Source organism: Phacochoerus africanus, chromosome 5 (genome assembly GCF_016906955.1).
Source record: "Phacochoerus africanus isolate WHEZ1 chromosome 5, ROS_Pafr_v1, whole genome shotgun sequence".
In the NCBI taxonomy this organism is placed as follows: Eukaryota; Metazoa; Chordata; class Mammalia; order Artiodactyla; family Suidae; genus Phacochoerus; species Phacochoerus africanus.
Window position 1 is genome coordinate 76,056,029 of NC_062548.1, and position 26,260 is coordinate 76,082,288.

The following is a 26,260-nucleotide window of genomic DNA, read 5'->3' on the forward strand; positions in this document are numbered from 1 at the left end:
ACTCCGAAGACTCATTTCTCTCCAGAGTCTAGCCTCATCTCGTCCTCAGACCGTGAACTCTCCCGAGCCATATCTCTGACACTTCTGGTTCCCATTCACCCTTCTAGGGACTCAGCTTTCTGCCAACTCAACTTAGAATGGGAATGTCTAGATAGTTTTTTTGCCCTGCCTACTGGAATCCCATCCTGGGCATGCCTGAGAACCCTCTGCAGATTTCTGGAAATCTTTCTCTGCATTACTCTACCCTCCGCACTCTGCCCCCAAATTATAGAACACTCAGTCTCCCCAGACTCCCATCTTTCTGTCCTCAGCTTAGTGGGACTCCTCTGGCAGATCCCCCAGGAAGAAACCCAGGGGTGTTGGGGGCTTATTCTGTCAGATCCCAGTTTAGCTCTGCCTATTGTCCAATGTCTGAAAACAATCATTGCATGTATTTTGTCCAGTTTTTGGTTGCTTGCAGCAAAAGGGCTGGTCCAGTTACTTCATCACAACCAGAATTGGACATCTGTTCTATCTTTTATGATATTTTGCCTGAACTGGACTTTAACCCATTTCTGTTCATTTTGTCCTTTTGGCTTTTCCTTTGGCCATTTCTTTTGTGGCTTCTTAGCTTCTTAAATCTTAGAAACTCTGCTATCCCAGGATTGAATAATATCCTGTTACATTTCTTCTAATAATTTGATAACTTTATTTTTACGTCTATATCACTAAGCCATCTGGAATTTACTTTTTACTATATCATGAGTTAGGCATATACTTTTCCCTCAAATATCACTAAATCCTAACCCACTCTTTTCCACTCATTTGAAAAGCCAACTTCGTCAAATACTAAATTCACCAGCATCCTTTTTTTAAAAAAAATTGAAGTGTAATTTACAACATTGTGTTATTTGCAAGTACACTACAAAGTGATTCAGTTACATACATGCATTTTTCAGATTATTTTATATTATGGGTTATTATAAGATATTGACTATAGTTCCCTGTGCTATATAGTAAATCTGTGCTTCTTATCTAGTTTATGTGTAGTAGTTTGTATCCGTTAATCCCATACTCCCTTCTCTGCCTCCCTTTCCCCTGTGGTAACCATGAGTTTGTTTTCTATGTCTGTGAGTCTGTTTCTGTTTTGTATATAGATATGTTTATACTGTTATTTTATTTTATTATTTTTGTCTTTTGCCTTTTTAGGGCTGTATCTGCTGCATATGGAGGTTCCCAGGCTAGGGATAGAATTGGAGCTGTAACTGCTGGCCTATGTCATAGCCACAGCAATATGGGATCCAAGCAGCATCTGCAATCTACACCACAGCCCATGGCAACGCCGGACCCTTAACCCACAGAGTGAGGCCAGGGATCAAAATCTCATCCTCATGGATATTAGTTGGGTTTGTTAACCACTGAACAATGACAGAAACTCCTGTAGTCTTTTGTTATATTCCACCTATAAATGACATCATATAAGATCTGCATTTCTGTTTGATTTATTTAGCTAGTTATAATATTTTCTATGTTTATCTATGTTGCTGTAAATGGCCATGTTTCATTCTTTTTCATGGCTGAGTAATAGTCCATTATATATATACCACATTTTCTTAAGTTCATCATCTGTTGATGAGTACTTAGGAATTTCTTGATTGCATTCCCATGAACTCTCTTTTTCCTTTATTGGAGCCACACTGCTTTAATTATTGTAGTTTTTTTTTTTTTGTCTTTTTAGGGCTGTACCCATGGCATATGGAAGTTACCAGGCTAGGGGTCGAATCAGAGCTATAGCTGCCAGCCTATGCCACAGCCACAGCAATGCCAGATCCAAGGCGAATCTTCAACGTACACCACAGCTCACGGCAATGCTGGATCCTTAACCTGCTGAGCGAGGCCAGGGATCGAACCAGCATCCTCATGGTACTAGTCAGGTTTGTTACCACTGAGCTACAATGGAAACTCTAATTATTATAGTTTTATAATACATTTTGTTATCCAGTAGGGAAAGTTCCCTTTTAACTTTTTCAAAAATTTTTACGTATATGTTGCTGAGCGGGGCTTGGTGATTGGTGGATTTTGCTGAAGGGCATAAGGCGGTTACCTGGAGTTCTCACTGGAGCATCTCTGCATTTTCGGTTTCAGTTAATCCAGAGGCCATGGAGGGCTCCTGAGAAAGGCATTCTCCAAATATTTGGGAAATAGAAGCTCAGCAGCCAGTATTTTACAGGCCCCAGAGGGGAAAGGGGCCTGGTCATCTCACTGTCTGTTATAGAAATTGTCCCCGAATCCCCCAGCGTTCAGTCTGGCTGTGCAGACCTCTCTGGATATAAACTGCCCTTCCGCAGTGTAGGCAGCTGTGGGGTTGCCTAGTTACAGGAGGTGGAGGAGAGGATGGGTATGTTCTAAATGTCTTCACAGAACTTTCCACTGGTCCCCCCATTTTTAGTCTGCCCTGCCCCCTTGCCTTTAGAGGTACTGGTGATCCCCGTTGTGAATTTACCAAGGTTGAACTGATGCTTATTCCCCCCCACCCCACTGCTTCCAATTAAATTTCCATTTTCTCAGTTCTGCTGAGTCAGTTACCATTCATCCATCCACTACCACCTTCCAATTTTTGTTGCAATTTCTTGTCTACTCTTGATTCTTCTTCCATCCTCTTTGTCATTACAGGTTTTTCTTATTTTTATTCCTTTACTATCATTATAGCAGATTTTCAGAGAAAACAGACATGAATGTGTGCATTGAATGTGCCTCTTTTAAATGGAAACATTATATTCTTTTTTTGTTTGTTTTTTTAGGGCCACACCCTTGGCATATGGAGGTTCCCAGGCTAGAGGTTGAAGAGGATCTGTAGCCTCTGGCCTACACCACAGCCACAGAAATGCCAGATTGGAGCCTCGTGTATGACCCACACCACAGCTCACGGCAATGCTGGATCTTTAACCCACTGAACGAGGCCAGGGATTGAAACTGTGTCCTCACGGATACTAGTCAGATTTGTTTCTGCTGAGCCATGACGGAAACTCTGGAAATAGTATATTCTTTAATAAGATATTATGACATTATAGATAGCTATGAATTTTGCATATTTATCATGTGTCATGTATTTAATACATGATATTGAGTCTTTATTGAATGCATACATAAGACTAGTTCTTATTTTTTTTCTAGTTAATTGCATTGGGTTTTCTGGATAAACAAAATTTGCAAGTAATGATAACTACAATTGTTCTTTTCTGGAATATGTACCTTCTTTCTTTTTCTTTTATTATTGTATTGGTAGATCTCCAGAACAATGTTAACTAGTATTAATGAGATCGGTCAAGCTTGTCTTGTTCCTGACATTATGTATTACTATTTCCAGTTTTGTTTTAAGTTTCTTGTTGTTGATTTCTGATAATTACCTTTTATAAAGTGAAGGAAATTTCCCTTAATTCTAAATCATCAGGGGTTATTTTCTAAATTAGGGGTGGATACTGAATCTTGTCAAATGGGTTTTCAGCATCTACCAAAATGTTAATAAAAATCTTATCCTTTTGGAGTTCTCATCGTGGCTCAGTGGTTAACGAATCCGGCTATGAACCATGAGGTTGCAGGTTCGATCCTTGGTCTTGCTCGGTGGGTTAAGGATCCAGTGTTGCCGTGAGCTGTGGTGTAGGTCGCAGACGTGGCTTGGATCCCGTGTTGCTGTGGCTCTGGAGTAGGCCGGCGGCTACAGCTCTGATTAGACCCCTAGCCTGGGAGCCTCCACATGCCGTGGGAGTGGCACTAGGAAAGGCAAAAAGACAAAAAAAAAAAAAACCTTATCCTTTTATCTGTCAGCATCATAAATTATGTTAATAATTTCCTTACAATCAATTATCTTTGCATTTTTTGAATAGAAACCTATTTGACTATGGTATTCTTTTAATATTTTCCTGGATTTGGTTTCCTGGCAGTTTATTTCTTGATATTTTGCATCTATAGCTATATATATATATATATATACACACACACAGACAGTATACATGTATAGGTGTGTATATATGTATGTACACATACATGTACATATATGTATATATATGTATGTGTGTATATATACATATGTGTGTATGTGTATTATTGGGTTTTTTTTGTATGTATTTGTATTCTTTGTTTTAGGGTTTTCCTAGCTTACACAAAGAAAAGTAGAAACTGGTATCAAATAATATGTCGTAATTTCTTGGAATTTACTGAGATTTTCTTTGTGGCCTAGTGTATGCTCCTTTTTTATAAATGTTCCATACGCATATTTATTAGATTAGGCTTGTAATTTTCAGTATTCAGATGACCTACATCCTCATTTATGTTTTGTCTACTCAACCTATCAATTTCTTTAAGAGGATTTTAATTCTCCCATATTTAACATTTACCTCTGCTTATTTCACCACATTCTCACATTTATAATAGCTTTTGATTTAGGTATTTCAGATTTACCTGTTTAATGTCTAAAGATTTGTAACCATTAAGTCTACTTGAAGAAGCTCAGTTTTTATCCATATTCACTCAATCAAGGGTGATTTATTGTGCTTCTACTATGAACCAAGCACTCTTCTAGGTTTGGGGGATTTGACAGTGAACCAAACAGAGAAAACCCCAGCCCTCATGAAGCTGGCATTTTAGTAGGGAGGAGAGGTAGTTAGGGCACCCACCCCCTTCTCAGAGCCACAGGAAGGAGTCCTGCGGTGCTTCAAACCTGGGGCTGGGGACCTTCTGGAGGAGCAAGCAGCTCTTCATCAGCAATTGGGCCACCCATGGACTGTGGCCTGGAGCTACCGAAACAGAAACAGGTAAACATGAAGAACTCTCTCCTGGTCACACTCCAGGGTCAATTCTCAAGCCTGGGCTGGCCTTTTCTCCCCTCTTGAGGAGGTTCTGAAAGCTGCAATTTCCCCAAGAAAGAGAAAGGCAGAGGAATCAAGTTCTCTGCAGACTGAGCGGAGCCATCTGGGGAGGCAGACTGAATCTGCAGTTGTCCTGGGGGAAGTAGTCAGCCTGTCACCCTGAGGTGCTTGTCCCATCCTGCTTCCACTGTGGGAATCCTGTGCAGCTGCCATTCTCAGTGACATGGATTGTTTTGGTGGCAGTAGTAGGCTGTGACAGACAACTGCCTGCCTATGGGGTGTGCCCACCCTGGTGCCCACAGCCGTGTCTCCCAGAGCCATGGTTTCTAGTCTTTCTTATAGACCTGATGAGGATGGGGTCTACACAGCCTGACTCTGTCATAGGGAGAAGCCACAGACTTTTCGGTTGTCATGAAATGACCTCTCAGGCCTGGTTTTCTCCATTTCTCATCAGGAGAGAGAACACATTTTGGAGGAAGATGTCACAGCATCTTGAGGAAGATGGAGGTCACTAGTTTAGAGGAAAATGTACCTCTACTTACTATAGTTGGAAATTCCAAATGTCCTCTACCAACAAATGTCTCAGCTCTCCTTGCACCAGAATTCTTATCACATTGGATCACACATGCCCAGATTTGGGCCTGGGTCGTGGCCTACCCCACGCCTACTAGAAAGACCCCCTCCCTTTGTGTTGCTCTCACTTATAAGGGTCAGTTTTAAGTGGCTCTGCCTCCATCTGCTACTAGCAATTCCTGCAGCTCAACGCCAAACAACCTCAGGGACCCCCACTGCCAGTGAAAGCCCCAGGCCCCAGTGAGCATCACAGAAGGGTGAGGAGCCTGGCCTGCTTTTTGGAAGGGTGATTTAGGATAGACAAAAGGATTGCCAGCTGGGCCTCAAGAAGGCAAGGCAAGGGAGTTCCTATTGTTGCTAAGCGGGTTAAGGACCCAACATAGTGTCCATGAGGATGTGGTTTCGATTCCTGGCCTCACTCAGTGGGTTAAGGATCCAGTGTTGCCGTGAGCTGTAGTGTAGGTGGCAGATGTGGCTCAGATCTGGTGTTGCTCTGGCTATAGTGTAGGCCAGCAGCTGCAGCTCTGATTCGACCTCTAGGCTAGGAACTTCCATATGCCAAAGTGAAGCCTTAAAAAGAAAAAAAAAAAAAAAAAAAGGCAGGACAAGGCTCCACTGTGTCTCTCAGGTCCCCCTGCCCTCCCCCAAAGTAGCCTGCACCCCACTTCCTCTTGAACCTCCAAGAGCCCTGCTCTTGTTGCAATCTTACCCTTCTTAGACCTGACAAGAATTTTCCAGTGCCAGCTGTGTAGAGCCCAGGACTGGGATTCTAGGCAAGAATCTTCAAGGTGGGCCCAATGAGCCTCTCATGACATCTCTGATGCAAGGTCCCTAAGATGGAGCCTTGTACCTCAGAGCCCCTCAGCCAGCTCTGAGTGACAGCAGCTTCTGCACTGTTGCTTAGAACACCCGTCTGCCTGGGTCACTTAGGATTTGTCTGTACAATAGCCAAGTTTCTGGATGTTCTATCTGGTTCATAAATCATCATTGTTATCCTAGCCATCACTTCCAAGGTAGTGGGAGCCACATGAGGCAGGAGAGGTTCATGGTTAGAGACCCAGGCTTTGTGGGTTCCATTGCCCCTTTCTGTCTGGGAAAGCTGGTTACCTGACTTTTGTGCTTCAGTGTCCTCTTCTGTGATTCAATTAGTCCCTCCCTCTTGAGGCTGTGGTGTAGATTGAGAAAGGTAATGCAAGGGATGCTTAGACTAATGCGTAGCACCAGGATCCCAGCAGCTAATGCTAACATGAGCTGCTATTGTTGTGCCAGTGTCCTGATGGACTCCTCACTGCAATGCTGAGAAAGGTTTATTACAATCCCTGCTTTATAGATGGCTAGGTGAGGCTGGAGTCTGAATGACTTGCTGAAAGATCCTATGAACCCCTGTGCTGCAGAAGCTCTTCCTCTCGGACCCACAATGAACCCTTGCACCTGAGTTGAAGTCTTAGTCCTGAGCTTCCATCTAGCCCTTTGCAAGGCTGCTAAGGCATCTTTCTGCATCTGGTCAGAGCTCCGGGCTATTGAATGTGGCTGAAGCGCAGCGGCACAGACAAGAAGGGCTTGAGTTGAGGGTCCCTATGAGGAAATGATCTTTCAAAGCAGCTTCCTGGGGACAAAGGCTGTGGGTCTGTTCCTCTTCTCTGCTGTTGGTGGAGAAGCACTTCTGACCCACTGTTACCCCTGCTGGGCATGTGGCCTAGAGGTTAACCCCAGCTCATGCTCAAGAGGTGGAGGAGGAGCTCAAGGGAGGTGAGGTGGGGCACTGGGAGCAGGGCCTGGTGCTGGAGGACCAGGTCAACTGGAAGCACAGGGCTGGGCCCAGAGACCTCTGGATGGAGGCCGCTCAGACTTCAAAGACAAAGGACTGCTGTGGAGACTGCAAACCTGAATTCTAGGCTCAGCTCTGCCGCTGACCAATAGTGTGACCTTGGCTAGTGGTTCAGCTTATCTGGCATCAGTTTTCCCATTCATATGTGGAGTAAAGTCTAATTCCAGGAATATGGGGAGGTAAAAGAATACAGACTATGTAATAAATAATATGTAATAATAATAATAAACGTTTGTGTGAATATGAATAATACAAAATTGCCAAATTGATTGGGATGGGAACTCTGGGCAATGCAAACAAGTCTCTTTATTTATTTATTTATTTATTTTTTGACTTTTTTTTTTTTTAGGGCCTCTCCTGTCGCTTTTGGAGGTTCCTAGGCTAGGGGTTGAATTGGAGCTACAGCCACCGGCCTACACCAGAGCCACAGCAACATGGGATCTGAGCTGCATCTGCCACCTACACCACAGCTCACAGCAATGCCAGATCCTTAACCCACTGAGTGAGGCCAGGGATTGAACCCGCAACCTCATGGTTTCTAGTCGGATTCGTTTCTGCTGTGTCACGATGGGAGCTCCAACAAGTCTCTTTACAGTTTTTGGTCTTTGTTTTTCCTTTTTAGGGCCGCCCTGGTAGCATATGGAAGTTCCTGGGCTAGGGGGTTGAATCGGAGCTACAGCTGCTGGCCTAAACCACAGCCACTGTAACACCATATCCAAGCCACATCTGTGACCTCGCTGCAGCTTCTGGCATTGTGGGATCCTTAACCCACTGTGGGAGGTCAGGGATCGAACCCGCATCCTCATGGATACTGGTCGGGTTCTTAACCTGCTGAGCCACAATGGGAACTCCCTTTTTACAGTTTTTGATCCCTTTTGAAATGTCATTCTTTGCCTCCCCATACTAAAGCTGTTTTTCACCCCTCTCTCATGTCTTGGCTGAGCTAAGGAGATTAAGGGACCTGTGTCTGAGCCACGATCTGGTTGGTGTGGTGGGGGTTTCTGAGCACCCAGGATGGGTGTTCCCATCAGGGTGTTCCTCTCAGGTGGGTCCCAGAGCAATGAACAGGCAAAGATTAATGAGGGGAACCTGCTGGGGCAATTACTCTGGGTCTCGGGGTGTGAGATAACATGAAGAGACTCCCCAGTCCTCGCTGAAGCTCCATTTCCCAGAACCCCTTGTACCCAGGGTTCTAGATGCCAATGAAGATGATTTAATTAGAGTCAGGTGTGTGATATTGCCAGCGGGGAAGCGAGGCAGAACGCTCCTCCCTGTGCTTCTGTCTTGTTTTCTGTGGACGAGTCAGGGCATGGGGACATGGGGTTTCTCTGCCACCTGTTCCTGGGCCTCTCTCCCAGCTTTGGGGGGTTGAGTCGCAGCTGCAGGATCAGGGGCGACCTGCTGTCTGGCTGCCACTCAGCTGGTGCATCTTTGAACTCAGAGCTTCTCCTGTTCCTCCAGCCTTTCTCATGATTGTATAAGCCCCTAAATCCCTAAACCGCCCCCATTGGCATCTGCCTGGAATACCCAGAAGATTTTCTGACCCTGCTCTGAACCCTGGCTGGGGCAAATGGCCTGAGGACTTTGCTGCAGCCAAGTTGATCCCTGCCAGGCACCAGGATGGCAGACACTTCTAACAGGACAGCATCGTTTTGGGAAATGATACCCAGCAGCAATGATGGAGGAGCGATGATTTGGGAGGAATCTAAGTCCTTGAGTGCTCACGAGGAGCAGAGGTGCCCCGTTGACCTACCCTTTTGACACTGTTAGAGGCCAGAGAATGAAACTTTTTGTTCATTGGGTCCTTGCATTGTTGGGTGATGGCAAGGGGTCCACACCTTAGCTCCAACTGGTTTATGTGATTGCTCTCCCTCAGAACAGAGGGCTCAGTTGAGGAATCAAAGAGCCAAGAGGCCAGAACATTATAGTTGGAGCTGATGGAGGTGAGCAGTTCTGAAAGAGTAAAGTCTGGGGTTCTCACACTGGGTTCCTGAAGCCCACTAGTTTGCCCGTCCCAGGGTTGAGCAATAAAGTAGAATAATGCCAGTCACATCCTTGTTGATGCTTAAGTTAAGTAAATGGGGAAACCATCCCCATTTTAAGCTTCATCCCCAGATATTTGACTCTTGCTGCCTTCTCTCCACCTCCCAGCAGACCCACCATGTGAGTTTAGAGCAAACAAAATTGTTTTCCTTCTTAAAAATATATTTATTTATTTATTTATTTAGCTTTTTAGGGCTGCACCTATGGTATATGGAAGTTCCCAGGCTAGGGATCTAATCGAGCTGCAGCTACAGGCCTACGCCACAGCCACAGCAATGCACCATCTGAGCTGAGTCTGCCACCTACACCACAGCTCACAGCAACACCAGATCTTTAACCCACAGAGTGAGGCTGGGAATCAAACCTGCATCCTTATGGATACTAGTGGCATTCCTTATCGCTAAGCCACAGTGGGAACTCCTAAAATATATTTTAAAAATTACAGAAGTGACATTCTTACTATGACAATTCCAGAAATACAGAAGATGGGAGGCACAGATCAAATCTCCCCCTTCCCAGGCCTGCTCAGGGGAACCTCCATTAAGCATTTGGTGTGATCTCTTCTCTTCCCCTGGCTCTTCCCTTGAAGGCAGTGGCCATGGCGGGAGCTGAGGAGGAGATGGGGCTGAGTAGGTGTCTGATGGGGCTAAGAATTGAGTTATATGTGGGAACTGAGAAAATAGGTAAATATACTGAGGGTAACTGGAATCAAGTTTCTTGCTATTGGGGAAGGGAATTACAAATAAGGAGAGGGAGAAACTATAGAGAAATCTAAGGTTTGGGTTTGGAATTAGAGGTATTAGTGTGAACTCATGCTTTTAAAATATGTCCATCCGTCTATACAGATAGACAGATAGATTTAGCTGTATGTCTGTATATGCTGTATGCTTGTGTATGAGTATTTCTTGTCTGCAAAAGAGTCTAGAAGTGGAGTTCCCCTTGTGCTCATCAGGCTAAGGACCCAATGCTGTCTCTGTGAGGATACAGGTTTGATCCTTAGCCTTGCTCAGTGGATTAAGGATCTGGCATTGCTGCAAGCCGTGGTGTAGGTTGAAGATGTGGCTCCATTTGGTGTTGCTGTGGCGAAGGCCTCAGCTGCAGCTCTGATTGGACACCTAGCCTGGGAACATTAAAAAAAAAAAAAAAAAAAAGCCTAGAAGCAATGACATCCCCTAAAGGAGTGAACACTCAAGCATCCAAATTTGGTTTCTAAATCCCATCTTCCACTAAAGGGAGAATTGACTGATTCCAGGGCAGGGGCTAGGAAAATTCGAGATGATCCTGGCATATGCTGTATCTTTTTCACACAAGCCAGAAAGTACTCCAAGCATGATGGGGTCATGTCAAAAGGACAGAGGAATCAGCCTGAAGGGGCTCCTGCAGGCAAAATCTGGGACAACTTGAGCATTAAAATAAATAATAATATGAATAAATTACATCTTTTTGAATAAAAAATAGAAATGTATGAGCTCACACTCACATAAACACAAACTGAATCAATAACTGACAAGAAGGGAGAGCTCTTCCCTAAAGGAGGATGCCAACCATTTGGTCAATATCAGAGTGGTGGTTAATTCAGGCAGGAGTCAGTCATGGATGCTAAGGACACTGACAAAATATCTATCAACTAAAAGGGACAAAAGGTCAGTTTATGGTGAGGGAAACTGGCAGATACCATCTTGATCAAGGTTAACCTCACCATTAGTGGGACAGGTGATGTGAGGTCCTGAGAAAAGCCCATCATCTCTTCTCTGGTGTCCCTGCTAAGAGGGCAGGACCTGGGTCTGGACATGAGGAAACTCTGGACAGACCCAGGTGGAAGGACATCCTATAGCCTGCAAAGCTTCTACTCTCTGAAACTGTCAAATGTCATGAAGACAGGGCAAGACCAAGGAAATGCTTTAGAAAAGGAATACGGAAAATGGGACTATTCTATAGAGAGAAATGGAATGATGAAGCAAATGTGAGAAAAGTTAACTAGTCGAGAATCCAGGTGAAGAGAATACAGGACCTCTTTGCTACTGCTCTTACAACTCATTTACTTCAAGATGAATTTTTAAAACATTTTGGGAGTTCCCGTCGTGGCCCAGCGGAAACGAATCCAGCGAGTATCCATAAGGATGCGGGTTCCATCCCTGGCCTCGCTCAGTGGGTTAAGGATCTGGCATTGCTGTGAGCTGGGGTGTGGCTCACAGACGCGGTTCGGATCTGGCGTGGCTGTGGCTGTGGCGTAGGCCGGCAATTACAGCTCCACTTGGGCCCCTAGCCTGGGAACCTCCACATGCCCCCCGGGTGCGGCCCTAACCCCCGCCCCCAAAGTTTTGTGTGTATCCATCAATTTTTTTTCTAGTAGGCTATATATGTTTATATGTGAATTGCATACCTTCTGCAGAACCTCAGGCCTGGACTCAGATTGGTTGAATCAGAATTTGGGGATCCGGTATCCGGGCATGTGGATTTTTAAAAACTCCCCAGGTGACTCCAGTGTGCTGCCCGATTTGCGAGCCATCGGTGTAATCCAGACTTCACGGAAATCACCTGGGGAGCTTGTTAAACAGGGTCGCAGAGCGGCTTCCCAAGCTCGGGCCGGGCAGGTGCGCAGGCGCGCAGGGGGTTGGGGGCAGGTGGCCCGGGCCCCCGCCCCCGGCCGCGTGTAGCCCCAGGTGCCCGGGAGGTCAGGCCCGGCAGCCCGCCTACCCCCGGAGCGCCGCCATGGACGCCTCGCCCGCGCTCCTGGGCACCCCGCCGGCTGAGGTGCTGGAGGAAGCGCTCCGGGAGCAGTTCGGGCCGCTGCCCCACTTGGCCGCCATCTGCCGCCTCAAGCGGCTGCCGTCGGGCGGCTACTCGTCCATTGAGGACCTGCAGCTGGTGCTGGAGCGGCGGCGCGTGGCCAACGCCAAGGAGCGCGAGCGGGTGAGCGCCGGCCCTGTGGGGTCCCCGCCCCGGGACCTGGCTGCCTTCTTCCTGGGTCCCCCAGGCTCACCACCCCTTCCTGACACCTTTGGGACTCCGGGCGCCCACTCCCCGGTCTCAGGGCCTGGGGCGACCTCAACATCTCCAGGGCCGCTCGTGTTCCCCTGTCCCCGCGCTGGGACGTCGCCTCACCCGCGACCCCCTTGCACGGGTGCAGGAAGCGGGTTTCGCGAGGACCGAGGGGGACCCTGACAACTTCAGAAACGTCTCCCCTTGGCAGGTGCTTTAAACCTCAGAGCCTGGCAGTGGCTGACACCTCACCGCCTCCTGCGTTGCATGGGTGCTTGGGGCCCCGTCTTCCTTGCCCTCTCCCTGGGAAGCACCACTGGGACGAGGGAGAGAGGACCTAATGGAAGTTACTCTTTTCCTTAACTTTAAGCAAAGAATTACAACTCCTCGGGGTGCACTCAGACTCCCACTCAACCCCTTGGCAGGAGGTAGAAAGTGACTGCTTTCCAGTCTGGCGGGTACGCGGTAAATCACCAACAGGGATGCTCCGTGGGCGGAGTCGGAGCTCCATCTACTGGTAGCGTTTAGTATTGCTAACTAAGACCCCAAACCTCTCCGCCCTTTGCAGTTTGGGGGTTGGGCTGCTGCCCTGGGCGATCCTAGAGACGAAGGGTGAGTCCTGGTCAAGAGGGAGGGCGCACATTCTGGCCTGGGACTTGAGGAGGAATTTCTGCTGGGGGCTGTTCCTGCACATTCTTGGGTCCCTTAGAAAAGTAGCCCCCGTCGCTTAACTCAGAGCTTTGCTTGGGAACAGGTGTGAGGAAAAAGGAACAAGCAAGAATAGTAGACCTAAGGTGAAGCTGGGAGCAATTTTTTTTTTTTTTTTTTGCTTTTTAGGGCCACCCCACGAGGCATGTGGAAGTTCCCGGGCTAGGGGTCTAACCAGAACTCCAGATCCAAGCCGGGTCTGTGACCTACACCACAGCTCCCCAACCCACTGAGTGAGGCTGGGGCTTGAAACCGCATCCTCATAGATACTAGTTAGATTCGTTTCCTCTGAGTCACGATGGGAACTCCTGCTGGGAGCACTTTATGATAACACTGTGATCTGATGTGATGGGTCCTTAACCAGGATTTTGACCCAATATTTTGCATTTTAAGTTGGGCTGTCCCACCAGGAAGGAATTGCTTTTTGCAGAAAACTGGTCCTGGTGTTATCTACTATTTAAAAACTAATGACCTATTCTTCTTTATAATAATGAAATTAACATACCTGGGAAATTGAGAAAGGATTAAAAAGGGAAACACCTATATTGCAAACATAACTGCCACAAATTATCATTCTTTTCATGAACTATCATGCTTTTCTTTTTTGTTTTAATGGCCAGACCCGTGGCATATGGAAGTTCTCCGCAGCAGCAGTAACGCCTGATCCTCTAATCCACTGTGCGGAGATGGGGATCAATCCCTGTACCTCCCCTGCTACACTTGCTGCTGAAGTCGGATTCTTAACACACTGTGCCAGGGTGGGGGGGGGTGAGGTGGGAAGACTCTTGAATTCTTGCATGTATCCTCCTAGTCTTTTTTCTTTAAAAAATTATTTTTAATATTGATTTTTATTTTTTCCATTATAGCTGATTTACATTGTTCTGTCAATTTTCTGCTGCACAGCAAGGTGATCCAGTCACACATACATGTATACATTCTTTTTTCTCACATTATTATGTTCCATCACAAGGGACCAGACATAGTTCCCAGTGCTATACAGCAGGATCCTGTTGCTTATCCATTCCAAAGGCTATAGTTTGCATCTATTAACCCCAAATTCTCAGTCCCTTCCTAGTCTTTTTTCTAGTTATGTTTGTGTGTACATGTAATCTTACAGAATTGTTACTGTCTAGTATATATCTTCTTATTTTTTCACTTCACATTATCAAAGGCAGTTCCTCATATTCTTAAGCATTTGAAGAATATGAGGTAGTTCCTAAGAACAGCTTTTGACTGCATAGTCCAAAATATAAATGAACCATAACTCATCCAGTCTCCTTGTGTTGGGCATGTATGCTTTTTTGCAGCTTTTTTTACTGGAACATAGATCGATGTGCATAACTGATAATTGCTTTAGAAGAAAGTGCTAGAAGTAGAATTATTGGGATATAAACAATCTCACAACTTTTGATACAAGTTGCCCAGTTCCTCTCTAGAAAAGTTTATTAATTCTTACCCCCTTTTACAGATCTAGGACTGCTCCCTTTTTCCATCCTCATGCTGGGAATAATAATACAAAAATATTACCACCTTGGTTTATGAAAAACTGGATCTAATTTCTGTTTTAATATGTAGTTCTTTGATTATTGCATTTCAGTGTTTTCATAAGTTTATTGGTCATGATGTTGTGCCCACTGTCCACTTTGATGTGGGGTGGGAGGGGCTCTTAATGTTAGTGAGCATGTCAGCTTTGTGGTGTAGTGAGAGCCAGTTCTTTGAGGACCTGTGTCCCCTCAGGGGGGTGATCATCTGAGTGCCAGGCCTTCAGAGCCAAGGAGTTAGACCCTGGAGATTAAAAAGAAAAAAAAGGGGGGTACTTATCTACCTTTCAAGTCTCACCAACATGCACACTCTCTGGACTCTTAACACTTTATATTATCAACTTAGCTGGGAACGAGGTTGAAGAGTTGGTGGCCCTGTACTTGAATAGACAAGTGTTTGTACATTTTGTTAATTGTCAACTTATTGAGGACTTTGCATGTGCCAGGAAGAAGTGTTCAATGTGTAATTATGTCACCTAATCACCACAAAAAAAAGCTACACCACTGCAAGGTGAGTATTATTCACTTTGCGGAGAAACCAAGGCTTGGAGACATGAAGTACCTATATACTTTATAAAGCTAAAGGGTATTTAGAGCTGGTTAAAGTGATCTGACACTTGTATAAGAATGTGTTCCAATACCTTAAATACCTTTTTTTTTATTCAATTAAAAAAAAGAGAACAAACAGGTAGAGCTGAGTTTTAAGTTCTGATGTACTGACTGCGAGCTTTTAGCTGCTACCAGAACCACCTCCATGTTGCAGTGGGTCTGTCTTAGGGAGAGAGGCAGAGGCCACTATGGACGCAGACACCCCTTCCAGTCTATCCACCCCCTGGATCCCTGGTGCAGGGTTCATGCTGCTCCCTCTCCCCTGGCATGGGGAGTAGCAGCTTTTTTTTTTTTTTTTGGTCTTTTTTGTCTTTTGGGGCTGCACTCGCGGCATATGGAGGTTCCCAGGCCAGGGGTCTAATTGGAGCTACAGCTGGCAGCCTACACCACAGACACAGCCACTTGGGATCCGAGCCGCATTTGAGACCTACACACAGCTCATGGCAATGCTGGATCCTTAACCCGCTGAGCGAGGCCAGGGATTGAACCCTCGTCCTCATGGATACTAGTCGGATTTGTTAACCACAGAGCCACGATAGGAACTCTGAGGCAGCTCTTTGGCCCGTGCCTGCTTTAGAGTCGCTGCCCAGACATGGGAGCTGTAGAAATAAGTGCTCACAACCTCTTCTGTGGTTTGGGGAGATGCCTAACAAGTTATCTTCTCTGTGTAACTGCGCCTTTTTGCCTTCCAGATAAAAAATCTCAACCGCGGTTTTGCCAAACTGAAGGCACTGGTGCCATTTCTTCCCCAAAGCAGGAAGCCTAGCAAAGTTGATATCCTTAAAGGTGCAGCTGAATATATACAAATTCTCAGTGATGTTTTGGAAGCAGCCCAAGACTCTGAGGTAACAGTTTAAGGAGTTAGAGCAGCAATACCCACCCATGCTTATTGAGCCCTTTCCACGTGCCAGGCAATTTATGTACCTGTTGTAGTTAGTTTATGACACTCCCAGAGATATTTTTGATCCTGGTTTTACAGAGGAAGAAACCAAAATACAGGTAGAGGCCATACAGTTAAGAAATGTCAGGACTGGAGTTTGAATCCAGGTCTGGGCAAGCTTTGGAGCCAAGTTCCTGACCATCTGTATCCTTACCTCCTCTCACTGTCTAGGGCATCTAGCTCCTAACTGCTTAGCCTTTAATAGTCTTTGAAAGTGGGGGCAGGAGAGAAGGCTCCATAAACCCACTCTGTGCTGGTAATCTCCCTGAAGTAGGACATGCATCAGACAGGTCACAGAGAGGAAGAGGCATGTCCCTTGGTAGATCCCCCCTCCCTGGGACACCCTGCTGGCTAGCCCAGTGATCACCTGGTGAGGCCAGTCTCACGGGGTCGCGTGACCATTCAGTGGGATGACATAAGTGAACCTGCTTTGTAAACTACCAGGCACCGTAGTGCTACCACCATTATTGGGCACATAGCTCAGTGGTGTCCACTAAGCAGTAGAAGGTGAGAGATGAGACCTTAGAAATGAAATGTGCCCTAAGCAACACCATTGACTGGAGAAGGAGGAGCCATCAGAGTGGTGAGAAGCAAGATGGGGTCCTACAGTCAGGGGAGGGGGTGGAAACCTTGGGACTCCAAGGATGGGAAGTAGTGTGAGAAGCTCCATAGGGGCCGGGAAGACACCCTGGTCCAGCATGTGGGCTGTGGGATAGGAGTGGCTGGAAGTCAACTCGCGGTGGGTTGAGGGTGGGTTATTGGCAACTATCTGTCCAAGTAGAGGAAAGTGGCAAACTCAAAAAGTCCATTCAACCTGGAAGTTTGAGACTGGAAAGAAGGATCAAAAGGATGGAAGAAGAACAGTTGCTAGAGCAATGAATGTCTTTTCTAAGTAGCGGTATATCCTGTTTAGGGACAAAAGAGGATAGATAGTAAAGAGAAGAAAAACATACTCATCCTAGAAACTTAGGGCAGAAATACCTGGGTGTGCAATGCTACTTTTATTTTTTTCTTCCTTGTCTGCTAGTCCTGCCTAGGTGACTACTGGGAGGATATGTTCTGCTGTGGCGGGAATGGATTGTCCTATTGGCCACACTGGATGGCTGGGGTGTGGCGTGGTCACATCTGGTCACATGCAGTTGGCTGCCTTAGTTTTGCCTTGCATGTGAATTGTGTCTTGTGAAACAAAGCACATGAAAGTGCTTTGTTTTGTGCTGCCTTCATTATAAAATGTAGACTCTGTTCCATGCTATAACCTTTTAAAGCAATTGCCAATCACACAGCATTTATACTGTGTCATATTATACTGTTTGACAACTAAATATGGTTTCTAGAAACAAGACCCAGGTCGTCAGAGCTATGGCAACAATACTTTTGAACCGCATATACCCTTGGCTAGAGAGCTATCCAGAAACATCATCCAACACGCTGGCGGTCCTATGAGCTTGAAGAATGAGGAGGAAGGGTCCTGGGCAGATGGTGGCAGTGGTGAGTCGGCACACATTTGTCACCAGAGGGCGAAGTCTACGAAGGGAGTTATCTCCCCAACCAGAACTCTGGTAAAGTGTTTCTTCTTAAATAGCCATGTAGATGTCCAAGACCTCAGACCGCATCCCTTGAAGCATATGGCATTTTCCAGACTAAAACATGATTGAAACAAGATCGTTTTGTGAGAGCACCTAGGTGGGGAGGAGAAGGTCACAAGTTTGAAAGATCTATTGTGTTTCCAAGTAAATTGGAAAGCAGCTCAAGGGGAAGGCAACTCCTTCAGAACCACCCAGTACAGCTTAATTTTTAATGACCCTAGTTAGTACATCAAGTAGATGTACAAGTAGATATAAGTAGATGCCCTCCAAAAAGCTGCATGGCGATCATACACACACACACACACACACACACACTCATTCACATGCACATTTGTTTTTGAATTGGCTTCATTGGAAGGGAGCATTTTCTAAGTAATGACACGAGGGTTATTGTAATAGCTCTTTTTCCTTTGCCAAACTGCCAGAGCCATTGGAAGAAGCACCCTGCTTCTCCACGTGGATCTTTTGTTCTTGTTGTGTCTCAGTGTTACACAAACAAGACTCTTCATTCCATCCTGCAACATGATTGCTACCAAAACAAGAAAGGTTTGTAGGAATCTGGAACTAAACATGCTACGACAAGCAAGTTGCTTAGTGTGGTATAAGAACAGTGGGAACTGTGGTGTCACACATGATGATTGGTGATGGGGGGTGGTTTCCAGTAGTAGATGAGTGCAGGCTCTGGAGACAGAATGCTGAGGTTCAAACCCTGGTCTTAGCACTCATTGGCTCTGTGACCTTGAGTAAGCTGCTAAAGTTCTCCAACCCTCAGTTTCCCCATCTGTAGAATGGGAATGATGATTGCACCTACATAAGGTAACTGAAGGTCACGTCACATCCTGTCAATGAAGAATCCTGCACAGTACCTGGTTGTCAGTGCTCACTTGGCATTACTAAGACGTCTTGCCTCCCCTGGGCAGTCAGGGTTGATGGTGAGCACGCTGCAGTGTGCCGCAGACATTGCTGCTGTTTATAGCAGGTGGTCTGGGTTTTCTCACTCGGCTCTCACCAACGCTCCGCTCTGGTTTGAGCTCTGACAGGCTCTGCTGACAGGCTTGCCTTGGCTCCTCTTTCTGATTTGATTACTGTTTTCTAGGGATTCTACTTGTGCACCTGCTTGGTCTAGACTTTCTAATTCTGGACACTTGAGATATAACCTTCCCTTTCCTGTAAACTCTTAGGAGACAGAATTCCCATTGCCCCTACATGAGCTGTCAGGGAGTGACTGAGAACAAGGGAGAGAGTGCACTGAGCCTTGAACCTGATTAACTTATTTATGGTAATGCTTCCACAAATGTGGTTTTGATGTGTTAGATATTAAGGCAAGAATCTTGCTCATATTTAATCCTCGCTGGTCCTTATCAGGCAGGCATTACCGTGTCATTCTCATGGTAAGCTACCTGGCTAGTCCTTCCTGCCAGTTCCCTTGGACTTGGTACAGAGCAGACCTTTGCCAGCATCAAAGATGTACAGGAGGCCCTGCTTTTCCAAGGATAATTGATCTTGGAATTTACCAACTTATGGTAAATTGATTTGAAGTGGGGACAATCATTTTCTGGTAAGAAATGGGTAAGTCCTGGCTGGAAATGTTTGGAAAAGGGAACAAGATACTAAATTTTTAGTCTTTTACCTAACCACGTCTTCAGTTGTTAATTGGAAGAGTGCTAATTCTTAGAATGAAGAAAGAATTAATTATGTATTTGAAATTTTTACATATGCATGTAACTTCTGTCAGGTGTGACTTCCAAGGCCTGAATGTAAAGAGTGCCTTTTTTTTTTTTCCATAAGCATTCTAGGATGTCATTAATTTTGTTAAAGATTTCTCATTTTGTTTGTCTTTTGAGGGCCGCACCTGTGGCATATGGAGGTTCCCAGGCTAGGGGTCTAATCAGAGCTGTAGCCGCCAGCCTGTACCACAGCCACAGCCATGCCAGATCTGAGCCAAGTCTGCGATCTACACCACAGCTCATGGCAATGCTGGATCCTAAACCACTGATTGAGGCCAGGGATTGAACCTGCAACCTCATGGTTCCTAGTCGGATTCATTTCTGCTGTGCCATGACGGGAACTCCAGTTTCTCGTTTTTTGATGTTCAGATCATTCATTGTAAAAACCACAACATTTATTCTGAAAACAATCAACTTATAGAAAGGTCATGAGTATAGTACAAAGAACTTATTTCCTGACCCATATGAGAGCAAGTTGCCACCTGATGTCTAGTCACCGCTAGTGACTTCAGTGTGCGTTTATAACAAATGGGAAATGGGGACACTGCCCTGTATGACCACAGGGCAGCTGCCAAATCAGGAGATTATGTGGTATTACTGCCATGTAACCCTCAGGCCCCATTCAAGTCTCACCAGCACTCTCAAAATCTCCTTTCTAGCAAAAGAACCCAGCTAAGAATCAGGCATTGCATTTAGTCGTCCTGTCCTTTTGCCTCCTTTCACCTGGAGCAAGTCCTTGGCCTCCCTGTAATTTGTCTGACCTGGACACATCTGAATATTACAGACCCGTTGCTTGGTAGAATGTTTCTTCATTCATGTTCGTTTCCTTCTGATTAGACTCAGATATGCATCTTTGGCAGCAGTATCATAGAAGTGATGTGGTTTTCTAACCGCTGCATCCTCGCAAAGAGGGCAGATTTTGATTTGTCCCGTTACTTTGGGTGTGCCGCTGTCATACACTTCCAAATCTTGGCCCAGCATAGGAATGCTCCTTGGAAAGGGCTTCTGCAAGATGGAAGCCTGTATGGTGGATTTCCTTGACCCCCCTCCACAGGTTGTAGGAGTCTGTGTGTGAAATTAACCACTGGGGACATTTCTTCTAATAGCAGTTTACGCTCTGAAATGAGATGGCCTGGTTAGATGGGATGAATTTATTAGTATCCTGGGGAAGCCCTGAAGCCTCTGTGTTCTATCTTCCATGTCACGTTTCCCCCAGGTAGTGGCTATGTGTGTGTGAGAGCAAAAATCCCACTGCAGTGGTGTGGGGAGGGTCCAGGCTTTTCCTTGGGAAGCACGTTTATCCACCCCAGTGTTCACGGGTGGCCTAGTGGGCATCTTCTGATGAGCCAGAAGAGTATTTTTTAAAAATTGAACTACCTTTTTGGTGGGGTGGGTGCTCTTCAGTGTGTCACTCCCCACCCCCTCTTACTGCATCACCAGTGCAGGCAGTTCACTTTGCAGCCTGGACCAAGGGCCCTGGGTGCAGAGGGAAGGCTGCATGAGGGGCTGCAATTGGCTCTGGGTTGTGAATGTTTTTTCAACTTTGGGAGTTTAGGGCTTGGTGCTCTGATGATATGGATGCTGGCCGCTCTCTCTGGAACTTTGGTAAGCCGAGAGCTGGGGCATGCAGGACAGGACCCCTCTAACTTGAGAGTAATGCCATCACTGGTGGAATGTCCCCCAGGCTACAGCTACTCAGGAGGAGGTGCACCCAGCATCCAGGGAAGACTCTTAAGGCCCAGTCTGATCAATTAAGAAGACAATGTTAGAGGGAAGGCAAGTTCTTATTTCTTGGTGAAAATAAAAGAGGGAGATGTCTTTTGTTGGAACTCAGCTTTTTCTGTGGAGGCAAAGGATTGACTCAATCACAGAAGCAGGCTGTGTGCGTATTTGTGTGTGTGTGTGAGTGAGTATGTGTGGACGTGAAAGCTGGCTTGTCTGATGAGATCTCTCGCCAGCATGTGCCTGAATCTGGCAGTGAACTCAGCCTCATCTCAGAAGGCCAGTAATTTTTGTTTCTCTGACATGTAATGAATGAGTCTGGTGGTTAAATTAATTGAGGTAAGTTCTCATCTATCCGACTGGACTTTTGGAGGGATTATTCACATGAGCTTTATGAGAGGTCCATCTCCCTGGTCCCACATGAACACGGGGGAGAAGGGCCAGAATTGGATGGAAGGGTCTCTGGAAGACCTTTCTCTGAGAAGGTCCTTGGAGGCAGGAGGTCTTGGATATGTCCTGGGACCTCTCTGGAGGCAGACAGCTTCTGGGGCAGCAGAAAACACTGAGTGCCTGGACCATGTAAGCCAGCGCTGAGGGAAGCTCGTGTTCTCCCACCTCCACCTTCTCCCCCCATTCTAATTCCTGGCTTATCCAGAGCAGGGCAGGGCTAACTCCAAAGACAAGTATTAAAAGCAGACCTTCTAGTGGGAGGGTACAGGGATTAGAAATAGCACCCAATTCTTTGTAGAAACTCTTCTTCTGGTCCTCTTTGGATCACGCTCTTCCTTTTTGGAAGATTTTTCCCTCCAGGAATTGTCCTTCCAGCAACTCTGGTATAGAAGGCGGGCCACCCCTCCTTTGGGTGCTCTGAGGTGAGAGGAGCTGAGGGGTAGAGTCCCCCTGCATCCTGCTATTTCGCCCATGTCCCTAAGGGAAGAAACAGACCACATGGGGTTTGGCAGCCAAAGCCCTGCTCATTCATTAGCTGGAAGATCATCTGCATGGCTCTCCCTCCAGACAGGAGACAGCAAGGCTGTGGCCACAAGGCTGGGCTCTGATCTCTGTGTGCTGGCTGGATTTTCATATGCTGAAGCTGTGCTGTCAATTAGAGCACAATTTAGGTGGGAAAAATGCCACTTTACTTTCCACACTGTACTGCACTTGTTCTTGAGAACTCTTTAAGACCCTCGTGACTCAGATGATGGGAAAAGTCTTTATCATCTTGCCCCATTAAGGTCTGTCTTCTTTGAGTAAACACAGAGTTGGTTCAGTGTTCGGAATGTCCCCTGGGGAGCTCCTTTGCCAATTAAGCCATCTCCCTCCCCGCCCCCCTCCTCCTCTGGTGCCATGAGGAGCGTGCACACTGTGGAGGCTGCAGTGGGAGCACTTGTGTCTGTGTCCCCACCTCTGACCCAGCTAGTCCTCCACCCCCTGTCTTAGGTGTTGTTGGGCTGACATCCACGTGGCCCCACGGTGGTGTCTCTTCCTGAAGCCACACCATTCAGAACCCAGGCCTCTTCTGGTCTCCCTGACCTTCCCACCCCCACGTGGCTGTACGGCTGCCCTCAGGCCCATATTCCTGAGGCTGTCCCTCAGCCAGTGCTTGATAAAGCCCTCTGAGAGGCTATATCCTCAGAAGTGGGTATAGATCCTTGCCTTGCTCCGATCCTACTTTGCCTTTCTTGGGTCCTCTCACCTTTGGAACTCTCCCCCATCCCTGAGTCGAGGGCCGTTCCCAGGGACCAGGCAGATTCTACACACAGGTCCATCCCCCTGGAATAACTACCTCCTGCTGTTTCCATCTCACTCTTGTTTGGGGTTGTATCGGAAGTCCTCCCACATCCTGTCTTCCTCCTCCCTGCTTTGTCATTACCTGATGAGCAGCCATCTGAGCTCTGGCCCACCAGAACCGCATGTTCATTATTCACCCTTTCAACAAAGTTGGCCTCTTTTGAACAAGAGCCTTGCTTCTCAGACTGCTGTTAAGCTTGGAACTGAACCCTAAAGCTGAGTGAGTGAGGACTTCCAGTTGGTATCTATTCTTTCCCTCCCCACCCCCCATCCCTCCAGCCTTGACTCTGTGGCTAATATGCCACACTATCCAGCTACACAACTAATAGCAGGAGTATCCCCACCTTATTAAAGTAGCTGGACAGCAAGCTGAGGTTCCGTTCCTCAGATCATTCTCTTCTTAGACATTTAACTCCTTGACTTAGATGAGGCCAACTTTTAAAAACAAACTGTGAGAATAAGACAACATCAATAAACTTCCAGTTTTTGTATTCTGATACTTAAATATTGTACCCCTGGAATTTTCCAGCTAATTCTTAAAAGGAAATTAAGATAATGATCTATAATACCCTAGACTGTAGGCTAAGATTAAATTATCCTTTAACCCGCTAGGAAAACACAGGAATATCCGAATTTGTCTTCCAGGTTTAGAACAGTCTGGTTACGTAAAAAGTTTTTAAACATTTTAAGTGAAACTTCTAAAGCTAAATATGAACTCAAAAGAATGAAAGCTTGGAGTTCCCATTGTGGTGCTGTGGAGACGAATCTGACTGGGAACTATGAGGTTTCGGATTCGATCCCTGGCCTTGGTCAGTGGGTTAAGGATCTGGCGTTGCTGTGAGCTATAGTGTAGGTCACAGATGCAGCTTGGATCCTGCATGGCTGTGACTGCGGCTATGGCATAGGCCAGCAGCTGTAGCTCCGATGTGACCCCTAGACTGGAAACCTCCATATGCTGTAGGTGCAGCCTAAAAAAAAAAAAGAAGGAAAGCTTGATGACATGAACAGTGGAAAAGATTTGCTCAAGATCAGAAAAAGTAGTTGTTGATACTTTTTTTTTTGTCTTTTGTCTTTTTTGTTGTTGTTGTTGTTGCTATTTCTTGGGCAGCATATGGAGGTTCCCAGGCTAGAGGTTGAATCGGAGCTGTAGCCACCGGCCTACGCCAGAGCCACAGCAACACGGGATCCGAGCCGCATCTGCAACCTACACCACAGCTCACGGCAACGCCGGATCGTTAAGCCACTGAGCAAGGGCAGGGACTGAACCCACAACCTCATGGTTCCCAGTCGGATTCGTTAACCACTGCGCCACGACGGGAACTCCCAGTTGTTGATTCTTTTTGCACTGGGCACTGTTCCTGGAAGTTTATACATATTAACCTATTTAGTTTTCATAACCACTCTGAAGCACAAACAATTATGTCCATTTTATATGTCAGGAAACTAAGGAATGAAGTAAGTTGCCAATATCCAGTGAGTGGATGAAGGGTTGGGGTTGAGGGATGTGGGTAACAGTGTCCAACCCTTAAATGCCCTTTCATTCTAACAAAGCTTACCCTTGAAATGTAAATGTGTGGACTAGGAAGTAGATATATGTATTTTTAAAGCTAAATGAAAGCATTTGCTTGCAGCATGTCATTATCATATTAATATTCATCTTGGTTTTAATTTTTGAACTGCAGGACCATGATTTGAGTGACTTTATTTTTTTAGTCATGGATTTAAGTTGAGAATTGAGAAGACCAGGGTGATCTTACTATCTTAAAAAAGCAGCATACGGAAATCTACTAATATGCCTGCAATTTTTTTTCATATGCAACTGAATTAAGAAATTATTGCAGGATAAATGTTGTGGGTTTTTTTTTTTTTTTAATTCTACCATTGGCGCATTTCAAGGTTACTATATAGTTTTTACAAAAAGGTTTTTTTTTGGTTTTTTTTAGGGCCGTACTCGTGGCGTATGGAAGTTCCCAGGCTAGGGGTCGAATCGTAGCTATAGCTGTCGGCCTACACCACAGCCATGGCAAGGCAAAATCCAAGCCGTATCTGTGACCTAAACCACAGCTCACAGCAATGCTGGATCCTTAACCCACTGAGTGAGGCCAAGGATCAAACCTGCATCCTCATGGATACTGGTTGGGTTCATTTTACCACTGAGCCACAATGGGAAATCCCTTTAACAAGGTTTAATGGTATGTTAAATGGGACAGCTGCCTAATTGTTGGACACTTTTTTTCAGTTTTTTGTTCTCATAAACATGGGAAACAACTTGATGTGTTTAGCTGTTTTTGTATTCTGTTTTATTTTTAGGATAAATTCCCAGAAGTGAAACTGCGTCACAGGTAGGTACAATTTATGGGTTGATGCATGGTGCCAATTTATAATACCACCAGCTATGTGAGAGTGCCAAGCCTATCATATCCTTGCCAACAATAAGATCTATTAAAATTGGGTAAAAAAAAATGGTATCTTTAAATTTAAACATCTTTGATTACTAATTATTATTTTTTTTCTTTTTAGGGTCCCATCCAAGGCATGTGTAAGTTCCCAGGCTAGGGGTCGAATTGGAGCTGTAGCTGCCAGCCTACACCACAGCCACAGCCACACAGGATCAGAGCTGTGTCTGAAACCTACACCACAGCTCAGGGCAATGCCAGATCCTTAACCCACTGAGAGAGGCCAGGGATCTAACTGGCATACTAATCAGGTTCCTTACTGCCGAGCCACAACGAGAGCTCTGAATTACTAATTTTTAACTTTTTGTTTGCTTTTGTTTGTTCCTATCTTTTAGCCATTTGTAATGGATTTTCTTCTGTTTCAGGTTCCCTCAAGTATGAAAAGTGAAAAGGCTGGCCCAGGGCTACCTTGTACAGACAAATAAATGCAGTCTTGAAAGTTTTATAGTCTCTTTTTAAAAAAATTGTGAGAATTCAGAGTTTAATGGTTACCCTTTACCTGGCCTTGCCTGTCACAAGGTTACCTGACTCTATTTTCTCTATTTCATGCATCCAGGTAAGGCCATATGGCGCCTCTGTGCAAGTGAGATGCATGAGCACCTTGAGCCCAGAGGCAGTCTTTATCTTTACAATGATTGCTCCCAAAGATACAGCTCTTAATAAGGGGTGTCTTCTTCATACCTTACACACATTAACTTGTTCTCCCGACACTCTTGCAAGATAGGCACAATGATCCTTGCTTTACCGATGGAGGAACGGAAAGTGCACAGTCCCCTTAGGCTGCCACACCATAGCCCACAGACTGGGTAGCTTAACAGAAATTTACTTCTCATGGTTCTGGAGGCTGGGAAGTCCAAGATCAAGGCCTGAAGCGTTTCGTCTCTGGTGAGGTTGCTTTTCCTGGCTTGCA

General features: G+C 45.8%; 1 protein-coding gene across 2 annotated transcripts; it reads left to right on the forward strand.

Annotated features, from left to right (window-relative positions):
- Positions 1–12,000: 12,000 nt before the first annotated feature.
- FIGLA (folliculogenesis specific bHLH transcription factor) lies at positions 12,001–25,792 on the forward strand. 2 transcript variants are annotated; one of them, XM_047779216.1, is made up of 5 exons: positions 12,001–12,201; positions 15,821–15,973; positions 17,403–17,627; positions 25,205–25,236; positions 25,716–25,792. In XM_047779216.1, exons 1-5 carry the CDS (start codon positions 12,001–12,003, stop codon positions 25,729–25,731), a joined length of 627 nt encoding a protein of 208 aa, XP_047635172.1. In that variant the 3' UTR covers positions 25,732–25,792. The 2 variants fall into 2 exon arrangements, with proteins under 2 accessions (XP_047635172.1, XP_047635171.1); XM_047779215.1 differs by lacking the exons at positions 25,205–25,236; positions 25,716–25,792 and having other exon boundaries at positions 17,403–17,723.
- Positions 25,793–26,260: the final 468 nt, after the last annotated feature.

What these genes read in the sequence shown, in the direction of transcription:
- FIGLA (XM_047779215.1), top strand. Translation starts at nt 12,001, where the DNA reads ATGGACGCCTCGCCCGCGCTCCTGGGCACCCCGCCGGCTGAGGTGCTG. An exon ending in ACGCCAAGGAGCGCGAGCGG is followed by an intron (nt 12,202 to 15,820) that starts GTGAGCGCCGGC and finishes TTTGCCTTCCAG; the next exon opens with ATAAAAAATCTCAACCGCGG. An exon ending in AAGCAGCCCAAGACTCTGAG is followed by an intron (nt 15,974 to 17,402) that starts GTAACAGTTTAA and finishes TATGGTTTCTAG; the next exon opens with AAACAAGACCCAGGTCGTCA.